This window comes from Chiloscyllium punctatum, chromosome 7 (assembly GCF_047496795.1).
Source record: "Chiloscyllium punctatum isolate Juve2018m chromosome 7, sChiPun1.3, whole genome shotgun sequence".
In the NCBI taxonomy this organism is placed as follows: Eukaryota; Metazoa; Chordata; class Chondrichthyes; order Orectolobiformes; family Hemiscylliidae; genus Chiloscyllium; species Chiloscyllium punctatum.
This window is the reverse complement of record NC_092745.1, coordinates 46,979,296-46,995,054: the sequence shown is the minus strand read 5'-3', so window position 1 is coordinate 46,995,054 and position 15,759 is coordinate 46,979,296. Positions and strand designations below refer to the sequence as shown.

At 40.6% G+C, this 15,759-nt stretch overlaps 1 protein-coding gene across 1 annotated transcript in view; it reads left to right on the top strand.

Annotated features, from left to right (window-relative positions):
• astn1 (astrotactin 1) overlaps window positions 1–15,759 on the top strand; it is a 2,276,897-nt gene that overhangs the window by 1,905,575 nt on the left and 355,563 nt on the right. The window contains exon 16 of the mRNA XM_072573509.1: window positions 1,206–1,394. Coding sequence (XP_072429610.1) covers window positions 1,206–1,394 — 189 coding nt within the window. The remainder of the gene's footprint in view (window positions 1–1,205; window positions 1,395–15,759) is intronic.

The following is a 15,759-nucleotide window of genomic DNA, read 5'->3' as shown; positions in this document are numbered from 1 at the left end:
CTCCTGCAATGACCTCGCCATGTGCTTCCTTTGTCTGTTCTTCTTCCTTTTAAAACTGCTGTTGTTTTGTCTTTTTTATTTCCAAAGTTCCAAAACTATGTAACAGCATATGAAACAGTAATTGCTGCTCCTGCAATTTGAGATCACCTCCAGCACCTAAAATACCTCAAAAAAGGAGCAGCTGTTACAGCCAGACATGTTTCCCATCCTCCATCTTGGATTACCTGTGATCTGAAGCAGGGAGAAAGTGAGGACTACAGATGCTGGAGTTCAGAGTCAAAAGGTGTGGTGCTGGAAAAGCACAGCTGGTCAGGCAGTATCTGAGGAGCAGGAGAGTCGACATTTCAAGCATTAGTTTTTTTAGATTAGATTAGATTAGATTACTTACAGTGTGGAAATCTTCAAATGAATGCTAGAAACGTTGACTCTCCTGCTTCTCGGGTGCTGCCTGACCGGATGTGATTTTCCAGTACCACACTTTTTGACTTTGACACATCTGAAGCAGGCAGGTCTTGACCTTTTTGGCTTAGAAGGTTGGACATGACCACTGCCCATGCCAGCCCCTTAAATCTGATGTTTTTATAAGGTTTTTTTAATCAACCTGTTCACACATGTCATGACACACACCTCGGGAGCAAGAGAAATGAGAACCCTGACCTTGCAGTGGTGGTGTCATTACTACTGCCACACAAATGTCTTTTGATGAAGCTGTTCAAATGTGACGTTACACACCTTTCGAGCAGCTGGCACTTGAACCTTAAGGCTTAGAGATGTGGACACTTCCACCATGTCACAATATCCCTTCCTTCAGTGTTTTTATTGTCAGTTCCAATGACCACCTTATATAAATTTTAACCACTTGATTTTTTTTTTCCTTAATCATTGATTGTTGTCAAATAATGGCAGCAGATTATGTGTACAGCCCTTCTATCCAATTGTGCCATCTCACTACACAAATGAGTCTCAATGTCAGCTATCTATCAAGTTACACTCTGCTTAACTCTTAGCTTGAACTGTGCATTAGCAATGTATCTGAGGCTAAATGCAATAATCTTATTTTTTTGAAGAACATCTTTAACCATTCAGTAACAAGCTATATCTTGAGCTGCACTACCCTGACACTCAACAACTGCACTTCCCATTGCAGGTTGGAACTATGGTCTCTTGTCTTTTTTATTGAAAGCATGTGTTTTTTTTTGTTTCAGTGTTCAGCCATGCTATCCATTCTCTGGACGGAGCCACACTGCGGAGTGACTTTGCATCAGTGCTGGAGGAATTTGGCAATCACTACATCCAGGAGGCTGTCTATGGATTTGAGGAGACATGCACCATCTGGTTTCCGAATCGTTCCGTTCAGAGACAGCTGTGGATGGAATATCAGGATATTAGTAAAGGTTAGTCTTGGAATCTTATTTTTAAACAAAAGGCTAAAGCAGGATTTGGTTTGAACGTTTCAGGGTCAGATGAACTCCCAGTTCTTCGTTTAACATCTTGAGGTATGCCAGAGGTTGCATCAAGTACATGCCTTTTTAGAATATAGACAATCTTTGGAAGTAGAGCTACTTCTTTTTCGAATGGATTTATGTCAATTGCAATGTAATTACAAACATTGTGAGAATGTTGTGTCATCAGCCACGTGTCGCAATTCTGTTTCTAAATGATCTAGTTTTGTTATAACACTGGACAAAAGTTAATTTCTGAGAGTATTGGGATGTTTGTGGCATTGTAACAATATACAGTGAGCACAATGTGGTCAGAAACTAGAATATTGCCAAGTTCTCTGTGATAATGGAACTGTTAACAATGGAATCTACAGTGGGACTAAAGAGAGCACTTATGTAGTGGTGGAATCCTCTTACTGGATATGACTTAGGGACAATCCTGGGTGATCAAGAAATTGTGACTATTTGGTCTTGGCAGTACATGATGAATGATTTTTCTCAGATTATATTTTGTGATAGTGGTCTTATTGGGGTTTAAAAGGGGTAAGTCCATGTTTCTATGACAAGTAATGTATGTTTCCATAAAACTCTTTAATATAACATTATTGTGATGATCTATGATGCTTTCAAGCTTTTAATTTGCTTGTCTGAGAAATTCCAATGTAAAGATTCATTGATAAATGAGCTGATTTTGTAGCCTTGTTACCTGACACAAAAGGTATGAAAGTTGATAGAGGACATAAGGCTCTTGTCGTGTTCAGTACATGGTGATTTATTACGTACCATTTTGAGTAGACCATTTTGAAACGCTGAGCAAGGGGAGTATTTGGTTTAAAGGTGTATTAAGGGCTCAGGGAAACCTCTAGCCCCCAGTAATTTGTCTACTATTTGCGAGTTTCCAGAACAGATCTCACTGTGGTGACAGTGGACAAGAATCAGCATCATAGAAAGGAAGGTTTCCACTTTTATGTAGAACTTTTCATGAGCATCAGGCATCTCAAGGTATTTCTAGCTACTTAGGAACTTTTGAAGTAGAATTGCTGCTGCAATGCAAGAAACGCAGCAGCCAATTTGCATATAACAAGATCCCACAAACTGATCACATGATCTTTTTTTTGTAGTTTAGAGAAAACTTTATTTCCCATGACCCTGGGGCTAACTCCCCTGCACTGTCCTGAAATGATATTTTCGGACATTTAAGATCTTCCTGACATTAAATAAATCCTTCTGTATTATTCCCTTCATGAAAAGGAGTAATTACAATTACCAATGATGATGATCTTGATCATACTTTTTGTTGAACACAATGGTTGACTTAAAAAAAAAAGTGAAAATCAGGTCAACTTCCTCCAGACACTGCAGCACATCAGAGAGGGAAACATTACCTGGCACTTTAATCTAGGACATTGTCACACCCCTTTAAGACAGGGCCTTCTGATGAAGGACTTTTGCCCCAAACGTCAATTTTGAAGCTACTTGGATGGTGCCTGAACTGCTGTGTTCTTCCAACACCACTAATCCAGAATCTGGTTTCCAGCATCTGCAGTCATTGTTTTTACCTTCTGATCTTGTCAGTGCATACAGACAAGAGCACATGACTCCAAGTGAGGCAGCGAAGAGATCAGGACAGCAGAAATGCAGAGCATTTCAGTCTTTGTGATTGTCCAACGGGTTAGAGGTTTTCCCAGCCTGTTTCACTGAGGGTGACGGCTGCAGGCACCATGCTACACAAAGTGGGAGGGCCAGAGAAAGAATGCTGTGGTAGTAGGGGGCAGTAGAATGAGATGCAGTTCACTCATCTGCCTGGTGCTAGGAGTTTGGATGTTTGCTCAAGACAGGAGAAGACCTTGTATTGGAAAAGGGGTGATCCAGTGGTTGTGGTCCATATTGGTACCTACAATACAAGTAATTGAACCGGGAATGTGGTTCTGTTGAAGGAATATTAGTAGCTAGGTGTTCAATTACAATAGACAATAGACAATAGGTGCAGGAGTAGGCCATTCTGCCCTTTGAGCCTGCACCACCATTCAACATGATCATGGCTGATCATCCTTAATCAGTATCCTGTTCCTGCCTTATCTCCATAACCCTTGATTCCACTATCTTTGAGAGCTCTATCCAACTCTTTCTTAAATGAATCCAGAGACTGGGCCTCCATTGCCCTCTGGGGCAGAGCATTCCACACAGCCACCACTCTCTGGGTGAAGAAGTTTCTCCTCATCTCTGTCCTAAATGGTCTACCCCATATTTTTAAGCTGTGTCCTCTATATCGGCACTCACCCATCAGCGGAAACATGTTTCCTGCCTCCAGAGTGTCCAATCCTTTAATAATCTTATATGTCTCAATCAGATCCCCTCTCAGTCTTCTAAACTCAAGGGTATACAAGCCCAGTCGCTCTAGTCTTTCAGCGTAAAGTAGTCCCGCCATTCCAGGAATTGACCTCGTGAACCTACGCTGCACTCCGTCAATAGCCAGAATGTCTTTCCTCAAATTTGGAGACCAGAACTGCACACAATGATATCTGGATTAGTATGTGTAATTTGGCACGTGATGAGTAAGGTTAGAGAAGTAAATACGTGGCTCAAAGACTGGCATGGACATAGTGGATTCCAGTTCATGGGGCAGTAGAACCAAAATTGGGTAAGGTGGAGGCTATACTGTTGGGACAGTTTACACTTGGGCAGTGCTGAGGCTCGTCATCTCATGAATTGCAAAACCAAGGAAGTAGACATGACTGTAAGCTGAACAAGGGGTTGGCCAGGGAAGGAACTGAAGGGATCAAGGTTTGGTAAAGGTAAAGAATGAAGAGATGGAGAGAATGCAGGATAAAGTAGCAATATGAAAAACAAAAAGGTCTGAATGTGGCAGGAAGGGGGATAGAAAGGGGAAAAAAAATCTAATAATATACGAGCAGTCAAAGATGATACAAAAATTCAAAGAATGTGCATAGCGTAACATGGAAAATGAAAGTCAGACTGTGGCTGTAAGCTACAGAGGGAAAAGCAGCCAAAAAAAAATACCAGCAGCCAAAACTAGATGTGACAAAAATAACAAAACAAAACTAAATCTCTGGACCCGAACATGCATAGTATTCATAACATATTAAATACACTGATCGTGCACATTGAAGTGAATAAATATAATGTGAGAGCTGTTATAGGGATGTGGCTGCAGGATGACAAGGATTGTGTTCTTAATTTTGAGGGGTATGTTAAATTCAAGATGAACACAAAGCAAGGTAAAGGTGGAACGGTATCATGTTAATCGAAGATTATTACTGCGAATGTAATTAGAAGCAGATTTGGTTCATAAATTCCAAATCGCGATTCGGTTTGGCTGGAGATGAGGAATTGTAGAGGGCAGAAGTCACTGGTGGGAATGATCTGTAGGCTTTCGAACAAGAACCACAATATAGAAATATGTGTTCGATAAGAAATACTGGGTGCTTTTGATAAATGATGGTAAGAGTTGTAGATAATTTAATCTGCATATAGATTGCATAATTACATTGGCAATTGAAGCTTGGACAAGGAGTCATTGAATGCTTTCAAGATTGTTTCTTAGTACAGCTAATTCCGGAATCACCAGGGAAAAAGGTTTCAGGAAAGGAAAAGAGTTGTAGCCCCAGAAAGTGAGAATGGAGAGTTCACAGTAGATGATAAAGAAAGAGAAAATGTAACACATAAGCATTTTGTTTCTGTTCTCACTGTACAGGATGCACAATACATCTCAATAATAACTATACATCAGGAGAGTGAAGGAAGAGAGGAACTTGGTAAAATTATTGTCATCAGGGAAGTGGTACATTGCAAACTGGTGGAGCTGCAGATTGATATGTCTTCAAGTCCTCACTGGCTTCATTCTTGGATATTAAAAGAGTTTGTCAATGAGGTATTGGATGCATTGGTATTCGTTTTCCATAATTTGTTCAACACGCGAAAGGTTGATAGGCTGGAGAATGGTTAAAAAGAGAAGCCCTCGATTCATGAAGGAAAGGACGGATAAAACAGAAATTTATAAGCGGGTTAGCTAGACACCAATCATGAGAAGATTTTAGAATCGATCATTAAAGTATTTAAAGCTGGGAATTTGTTTAAGAAAATGCTTGCGGTAATCTGGAAGAGTCAACATGTTATTATGAAAGGATAATCATGTTTAACCAACTCATTGAAGATGTAAAGTGCTAAGGATAAAGGGGAACCTGTTGATATATTGTCCTTGGATTCCCAGAGGTATTTGGTAGTTTATGTAAAAGCTTACTGCATCAAGTAGGAGCTCATGGTGTCGGGGGAAATATACTGATCTGGGGAGAAAACAACAATTATATATAAATGAGTTGTTATTTTCAAAAGATGTGATGAGGTTCATGCTGGGGTTCAAATTTTCATAATTTATATCAAAGACTTCTTGGCAGAGAGAAGACATGGTGGCTAAACCTGCAGATGATTTACAGGTAGGTAGTAAAGTATATTGTGAAGATGACATAACAGGGATAAGATGATAAATAGATGAATAAGTAACAATCTGGTAGAGTATCATGCTGGAAAGTGTGTACTTGGCGGGGAAAACATAAAAAGCAGAGTATTATTTCAACAGAGAAGGATTGCAAACTCAGAAATGCAGATAGGTTTAGATGATCTCATACATGAGTCCCGAAGTTAGTATGCAGGTGCAGCAAGTGATTAAGGAAGCTAATGGAATGCTATGCTTTATTACAAAAGGAATTATTCATTTTTCAATTACACAATGAAATTGTCCAAGTTTCATGTCATCTGATCTTGGTGTGCAGTGGACAATTTCAAAGTTTATAGATGATGTGAAACTGGGAAGAATTGTAAACTGGAAGGAGGACACTGTGGATCTCCAAAAGGACACTCCACAGGTTAGAGTAGAGGTGCTGAAAGAGGGTGCAGGAACAGAGGGACCAGAGTATATGTGTACATAGAGCATTGAAGCTGACAGGACAGATGGAAAGAGCAACTATTACAGCATGCAGTAACCTCAGCTTTATTGATTGTAAAATGCTTGAAGACATCTGTTGACTGTATAAATGCAAATCAATCTTTTTTCAGATAACTCCTGTCCCCAGTATGTGCTGAAGTCCATTGTAAAAACATTCAAAGTTCATCCATGAGCAGAGGGATAAATTTGAATTTTATATTTGTCAACCTTCATCCTGCTATGCTGCACACCATGTTGGCACATTGTTGAACTACATTAGTCAAGCAGCATGAAAGTTAGATATTACTAATTGGGAAGTAATCTTATTGTCTCATTTACCCATTTTCCCCTCACTTATTTCATCCTGACTAAGCAGTACAATGAGGCTGCCTTGGAAACTGAAATTACTGACATTCAGTTCACTGTTGAAATTGATGTGCAAAACGGTTGATAAATGTAACGACTTATAGGAGAATCTAAATACAATGCAAAATTGAAAGTCTTTGATAAAGACATCTACATGCATAAAGGAAGCAGAAAAATGTAAGCAATATCAACAGAAGGAGTGTAAATCGCTAACTGACTTTTAAAGTAAGCTTCCCAATAGTTTTTTTTAAAATTACTTTGCATTTGTGAGTTACAGCAGTGTTTTAAAAAATAAATCTAGAGAAGGTATACTCAGTATGTAACTGTCTGTCTCCCTCACAGTATCTTATATTGTGTCTGAGGTGCCCTTCCAATACACTAATGACCTTCCTTGTTGATCTTTTGTTCCCTTAGATTTTAAATAACAAAAGAAAATGACATTTCATAGAAAACTGCTTCAGTGAGAGTGCTCCAATGGCTGTTACGCTGCACAATCCATCAAGTGGCTTGCAGTTATATAGCTGTAATTTATTTGGTGCAGCATTCTAAGTAGGATTTGAGGGAAAGGGACACTTGTTCAGTGATTCCAGCCAAGCACTCTGTTTGGTTCCATTCATCTTAAGCCTATAACGTATTTATTGTGACATTTAATATACTTTCAAGGATACATTACACATAATAGATTTTTAAGTTAAATTATGAGTCCATGCGTGTCAGACATAAATATTTCTGCATTTTATTGGGTCTTGAGCATCACTTATGCACGGGAAGATGAAAGTTCAATTAAACAATATCCCTCATCTTGCCTGAGAGATTCTGTCCCAACTCCAGTCTGTGTCTGTCCACATATCTGCACAGCCGAAACAAATCCACATCAAGAGGCACCTTGGGCCCCTACGTCCCTTGGCACTCGCTGAGCTTTCTGGAGCCGGAATGAAGGCAAAGTCCTGCGGCAATCTGAAACTGAAACAGAGACAGGAAATAGTGGAGAAACTCAGCAGCATCTGTGTAGAGAGAAACAAGAGCCCGTGCTGCTTTGACCCCCTCCGCCAAATGGATGCAAAATGGTCACTGTGCTGGAGTTGGACTCATGAGTTTAAACCCCAGCAATGGGCGCCACTGCAGTCAATGCCTTGGACACTGGTTTACTGAAAAAAACTGCAAACCACCATGTTGCTCAGTGGTTGGTGTTGGGGTGGCATTGGAGGTGGGTGGCGGGGTAGTTTGACAGTCGAAGAATTGCCCTCCAGGGTTTCTTTTTGGTTTCATTGGTTTTTTTTAAAGAAAAAGGTTTGCTTGTCTTTCTTCAGAAGACCAGGTTAGGTATGTGGCCTTGTATCCATTCTCCACCACCAACAGAATCCTCCCCAACAAGTTCAAGTCATTTAAGTGCTGCATTATATTCCAGCTCATTATTTGACAATTGACTGGAAAACTGAAGATGTGGGTGCTCATAGCTTTGGAATTTCTTAACTTAATCTCAAACCCATCCCTGTCCCTCCCAGAAGTGGCTGGCAAAGGACCGCTACCCGTTATAACTTCTCACAGAAATTCTGATATGAAGCCAGGACTCAGCAGGTCCACTGGTTGGCTCAGTGGTTAGTACTGTTGCCTCATAGCGCCAGGGACCTGGGTTTGATTCTACCCTCAGGCGACTGTATGGAGTTGCACATTCTCCCCGTGTCTGTGTGGGTTTCCCCCAGGTGCTCCGGTATCCTCCCACAGTCCAAAGATGTGCAGGTCAGGTGGATTAGCTATGGAAAATGCAGAGTTATAGGGTAGGCAGGGTGAGTCTGGGTGGGATGCTCTTCGGAGGGTCAGTGTGGACTGAATGAGCTAAATGGCCTGCTTCTGCACTGTAAAGATTCTATGATTGTTCCTGGTTTTTTACAGCACCCCTATTTGGAGTCATGGTGGAAGTCTGCTGGAAGGGATGAGAGCTTTTGGACCCAAGTTGCCCAAAAGTGGTGCTTGATAGTGCACCCATTAATGCACAATGAGACAATATCTATAACCATGAGGTGTCATGAAATCAGCTTCTGCAGAGTTGTCCTTGTAGTAGAATAGGAGTGGCTGCTGCTGTTTATCTGAGAGTAAAATAGTGGCAGTGGATCTACCCATCTTTACTGGGGACATCGCTCGTAAATGCAACAGTTAATTCTTTTGAATCCTGGGACAAGAAACAAGATGTGCACAACAAATAGCAAGTCAATTAACAAAGAACTGAAGAGAGATGAGATTAGTGAAGGGAAGTGAGTGCCATTCCTTAGTGGTTCAAGCACCTCTCTTGTAAATAGGTGACCCATGCTTCAAAGCCCAGCTGTGCCTTTAAAGGGAATGGATAGGGAATGTGACAAATTGAATCACTATTCCAACAAGCCTGCACAGACAACGACCTCCTTTTCTGCTGGAAAAATCTGTGATAAATGTTGCTGAATATATAGAGTGAAAGAGTAAGGTCATGAAGCAAAGACTGAAGCAATGAGATGGAAAATGTTTACGAGCAGCCATTATTATACTTTCAGAGTCCGTGACACCCAGATGCATAAACCAGAGCGCAAATTCATAGACTGTATTTTTTTTGTTTAAAATGAAAGAATGATTTTAATCTCAGATGCAGCCTGATGTCGATGACTCGTGAGTATTAAACTGGTAACTGTTTTACCCCGGCCAGGTCTGCAGTCTGCAGCAGAAGCAATCTCTCGAAGCTGCTTCATTAAAACTTGCAAAATGATTCACAGCCTCCTGCCCAGACCTTGGGATTGAAACTGGTGCATGGGATGGCTAGGCTGAGCAGTTTAGATGCTAATACGTGTATCAAAAATGGATTTTATGTTGTAATTTCACCATGTTTTTGTTGTTGTCTTTCATGAGCTTCTGTGACGGTTGAACCAAATTATTATCTTTTTGCTCCAGCGCCATTGCTAGTTACTAAGGAAACCTTTTAAACTGATATGTTTATGGATTTCTTGCTGCCAGACTTATCAGACTGATGAAGTTGTTATCTGTGATGTGCCACTACATCTTGTACATACACCATTCACTCACTTCATCATACAGCAGATCAATTAACATGTTCTTCTTCCTCAACTTTCACCAGCAGTTGCTTGACTGCGCTAGTGCAAAATTAACACAGACAGTTTTTCAGAGGCACCCATACAATGACATGTAAATGAATCCACAAGGTAAAGACCATGAAAAAAGGAGCAACAATATGCTGACCATCGTGACACGCAAAGACCTGTTTTGAAGCCACCAAGACCACTTGTCGACTAACGCCAACTGGACAAAATTCCCCTTTGTTCACTGGATGGTGTTTCACTTCTTCAGGATGAAATCCATCAGTGATGGAAAGAGGTCATCAACCATGAATCCACAATGGCATCTGATACTCTCCATGCTCTCTCTCATTAGAATTCATAGTAGAATCTACAGGTGAACCATCTTCAATCATAGAGGTGAAGGAAGTTAAAAATCACACAACGCCAGGTTATAGTGCAACAGGTTTAATTGGAGCACTAGCTTTTGGAGTGCAGCTCCTTCATCAGGTGGTTGTCATAATCAACCACCTGATGAAGAAGCGACGCTCCGAGAGCTAGTGCTTCCAATTAAATCTGTTGGACTATAACCTCGTGTTGTGTGATATTTATCTTTGTATACCCCAGTCCAACACCGGCATCTCCAAATCAGAGGTGAAGGAAGTAATCAAATGCTTGATAAAATAAGCTTAGAGCCTGAGGGGTTTTCTAGATGAGGCCCTAAAATCTGGCAGTTTTTAAATTCATACTAAGCCTCAGTGTACTCTTCCCTGCCCCCCAACTTTACCCACCCACACCCAGGAATGTGAGAATTATAAACAACTAACTAGCTCAGCCATTTGGCAGAGGATGGAACCAAGTCATTTAGAATTAGCAGTATCTTTCTCTTCATTGATGTCACCCACTTCTTCATGCCAGATATGGCATGATCTTCTAATGTTTTACATCACTTTTGGAGGCTGTGCAGTGACTTTCTGGATTTCAGTTTTTGCCATGTGCTATCTCATCGCTTGAAGCTTGAGTCAAGCCCAGTTTTCCACTCTTATGACTGATGTTGGCCCGAACTTGGATGAGTTTCTTCCTTGGGGGAGAAAGTGAGGACTGCAGATGCTGGAGATCAGAGCTGAAAATGTGTTGCTGGAAAAGGGCTCATGCCCGAAACATCAATTCTCCTGCTCCTTGGATGCTGCCTGACCTACTGCACTTTTCCAGCAACACATTTTCAGCTGAGTTTTTCCTTGCCTTGTGGTTAATCATATAAATCACCTTAACACTACAGAACTAAGTACTGTGTTCAATTGATCTTCACAATGGAATTCACACCAGTTCTTATCCGTTTAGAACTGACTATATGACCAGTAAGTGTAATCACTGCTGGGAAGTCTCTGAGGCCCCTGCAGGGTGAAGGAATTTGATGAAATGATACAGACAGGAGCTGTCCCAGAATCACAATACCATACAGAAACACAGAGTAATCAGACTGAAATAGGTAATAAGACTGAGGTGGGGATGGATAGTGAGCTGGAGAGTGTCACAAAAAGCAAATTAAATCAAAAGAAACAGAGTACCAGATGGAGAAAGGCAAAGTTAGAGTAAATATAGAAGTAAAGAGAGATGCGGACAGAATGTAGGTAAAAGTTACGCAAATAATATGAGACAAAACAATTTCTAGAAATTAATGCACTCTTATCCAGTTTCTCATATATCCATATTCCAGGGATGTTTGTCTTGTCCAACAGGGTGCTTGGAGAAAGCTATTTTATCGGATATTATCTCTTTGCTGTTATACTGCTTGTAGTCACCAACCAGTTTTGTGTATCCTATCCGTGTGTTTGATTTAAGATTGGGTTTGTATTTCACTGTACATGGCCTTTCCATCAAAAAGCAATGGACCTTCAAAATAATTTATTGTAACCGAAGTTAAAACATGTTCATCAGTACAATGACCGAATTTAAATAATTGTGTTTATCTGGGAAGTTCTACTTGCTCCCCACTGCATTCAGATATTTTATATTTGTTGTGGTTCATGCATTAGCCATCACCAAAGTCAGAGTTCAAGCAGATATTTTGATGTAAAACACTGGGCTTTAATAACATCTTAACAAGAAAACAAACAAATGGGATTAAGGAAAAATAGGTTGTTGGTAACCTTCAGCAAATCTTTCACAACTATCACCTCTTATGTGACATTATTCATCAATATCCTGAACTGTGGTTAAACAGAGTAAATTGTCCATTGTGTGAAAGATTGATGAATAGGACTGTTACTGTAAGTCATTTGATATGCACCAAACAATGCCTATTGCAAGACCATTTTTAGTTGGTCATATGTTAATTATTATACCAGCCAGGTGCATAATGCAGAGATCTTCTTATATACTTAACCTTTACATTGCAATTGCACGATATTAATCCAGTCTGCTTTAAACCAGTCCCACTGTTTGTGGAAGTAACACATTCCAATGTTGCATCCAATGTGCACTCTGAAATATGTATGAGTGCCCTCTGTGAAGACCTATATATAGTCATAAATGATCTGCTTATCAATTAGAAGCTACTGATAATACAGGTATTGGTTCAAGCAAGGTATATTGACTGATGCAGCCATACTTCTTGTCCCATGTCACATCAGGCCTCCTTCATGGGCCTGCCTACAGTTCCAGAGGTATCCACTGTGCAGGGCTGGTTCTGCTGGAACTGCAACTGTTTCCAGCTAATTGGTTAGGCCAGTGCCTTTGGTAAGGGGGCCTTCTTCACAGTGAGGGGCAGGCATTGTCTGAGTCTGTTGGCTGGACGCTAACTTTCTTCTCAGGGATTGTGAGAGGAGGCGGGGGTATCCACTCTCAACTTTGTTCCCTAACCCCTGCTTCCTCATGTAATTTTCTGCTTAATGGCTCCCATAAGCAATTCAAAAAGGTTTAAGAGGCCGATACAATGCCTGAAGAGGACAGCTATCAAGAACGAATGTAGACATTTTTTTCTGGAAAAGAGAAGCGACAGACGACCTCACAAAGGACCGTAAAACTACAAAGCGATTCAATGGCATAGGCATAGAGGAGATGTCACCAATTGTGGGGAGAGCAGAATTAGCATGTTTAATGTGTTCCTGAATAAATCCAACAAGGAATTCTTGAAAGATTGTCTTTGTCCAGGAAGTGCTTTGAAATTGAAGCTTGCTGCAGCACTGAATGGCTGAGGTGAATAACATTCTCTACAATTGAGAAAGGCATATGATAATATTGTAATGGGGGATAAGATACGGTAAGATTGTGCAGAATATGAACCCTGATCTCAATCTGTTGTTTCTGTGCTCTAAGATCTGTCTTATTCGGTGTCAAATGCCTGTGGGACTCCTAAAGAATAAGGCTTCATTACAGAGTGGCTGGAAATACATCCCATTGAAGGAATAGCTTGCCCATTCACACTTGCCTTGTTCAATTGTATATAAGGCATGAATAAGCAACTTAGTATGAATACATATTAATTCCATGATTTGAGATGGGCACTTGGAGTGTACATTTGAGGAAGATGACTGAGGAATGAAGGTGACTGACACACACATGAATTGTTTTGAGGAGAAAACTAAGTTTCTCCCTTCATACAACTACCAGAAATTAATTTGAAATGAACAGTAGGGTTGTGTTGCTATTAATAGTTTAGGTCCAGAATTGATTGATCGAGATGACTGGTGCATTGGTCTGTATTGATCAGCTTGCCTGTCTCAGTGATCACCTACACTTTGACAGCACAGGAGTACAATTGTGATATCACTCTCCCATTCCATTTTGTAAAGTAATGTTCTGCCATCTACCTGATGAACTACCATGTATAAATACCACACTGCTTCTTGGATTTGCAATACTGATTAACCTCTATGAGGGCACAATGAGATAACCAGCCTAAATCCCAGTGGTCCTTTTCTTGTGTAAATCTATACTGTTATCTGCTGACCTTCTGAAATGAAAATTTGATGTTTTTTAAATGTTTTCGTATCTCAAGCCTGCATGTCTTTGCTGTAATCTCTGATGGAAGCTTGCCATAATCAGGGTAAATTGCAAACCAAGTTATGAAATGCATCCTTAGTTGATGTGGAATCTGATTTTGCACACAACAGTTTTGACAGGCAGACTAATCTTCAGCTTGAAATGTCGACTTGTACAAGCCGCTGGAGTTTGTGCCCTTGGGTAAGAGCTTGGAAGAGGGCCCGCATGATGGTTTGCCAGTACTGTTTGCACCCCCAGGCCACTTTCCAGGAGGTGGATGAGAGGGAGGGCAGTGCTATCTCACTACAAACAGTGTGTAGACAATGAAAAGCAACATTAGGGCTTATTGTCACAGCCAACTGGAATTCACCAGCAGCCTTCAGTCTCTGGGAGGTTAAAGAGGACTGTGCAGTTGGGCAGGTCAGAACTGGAAGGAACCACACTGCCCGAAACCTGTAAGACCCTTCCTTCCAGCCTGGCTTCAGGTGTGGAGAGGCTCCCATTCCCACTATGTTAACTTCACCAGCTGTTTTTATTTTGATGTTGGAGAGACAGAGGACACCTTGGAGAGTATGTTATATGGAGTTCAGAATGACAACAACTATGAGAGATGGGATTGGGAAGAGTGCACTGATAGTCAAGCCCCACTCTTGCAGAAGCTGTGGAGGGCAGGGGGGGGGCTGATGGGCGGGGGGAGGGGGGGGAGGTATTGACGAATCTAATTAAACCTCAAATATCAATTTACCCGAATGACTGCAATTCAAAACTCAAAATTCAAATTAACCAACCTTTGTACTGAACAGGACAAGTAACCATTCTGAGCGACCCAAAGAAAATGGATTATTGGTTGCTAAGTTATTATGATTAAAATGAAGCTGCACCCCTAATATACACTCATTTGTGAATAACACCGTTTGACATAATCCAGAGGATTTGGCAAGTTTTAAACCAACCAAAAGATGATCAAAAAAAGTAATAAAGAGGAAGAAAATAAACTTTGTGGGTAAACTAGCAAGTAACATAAGAAAGAACAGTAACAGCATCTTTAAATGTATAGAAAGGAAGAGAAGGGTCAAAGTGAACATAGGCCCCTTCGAAAATAAGGCTCAGGAAATAGTAATGGAAACCAAGAAGTGGCAGAGGAGTTGAATAAATATATCGCATCAGTCATCATGGTAGAGGATACTAGCAACATTCCAAAGATACAGAATGATCGTGTGTGTGTGTGTGTATTTATATATGTATTATGTTCCTGATCATGCCAGACCCCCTCAAACATTTCAAAACCCTAACTTTTCTTGTTTTAAGCAGGTGTAAAGTGGATATTCCAGGAATGTTGCAACTGGTCGTGACCTCTTGGTTTTAAGCAATACAGAATTTATTTACAGAGTACCAAATAAAGCACAGACAAAAGATTACAGAATACAGAATAACTTAACCTGTCTGAAAACCCAACAGATTATCCCAATCTATTGATGCTGTTGCAAATTCCTCCAACAATCCCCATAAACACTCTTTGGCAAAAAAGGTAAAATCAAGCACAGGGCCTTAAGGAGAGAGAAAAAGACATCAGAGATTCAGCATGAAAGACATTCTTCCATGTGGCTGTTTCTTTGATCAGCAGCCTCAAAAAACTGACTGTTTGCTCTTAACAGCCAGACTGCTAAAACCAAACCAGAGAAAGCAGAGCTGGGAGAACTGGCTACTCCCATTTACATTGTTTTTCAACTTAAAAGGCCTCATCAAGCCAATAAACATGGACAAAATGGAGCCTCTGTCTTTACGACCCCTCTGAAAAAAAAACTAAGGACAACCTAACCTTGTTAAAGGAGCAGCATCATCACAATAGGGGAGAATAAATACAACTACTGTCACCAAAGAGAGAGTACTAAGGAAACTAATGTAGCAAAAGACCGATAAGTGCCTGGTCCAGATGACCTGGTCCACATTGTAAAAACCCAATGTAGGAGTTCGGGGGTGGGGAAAC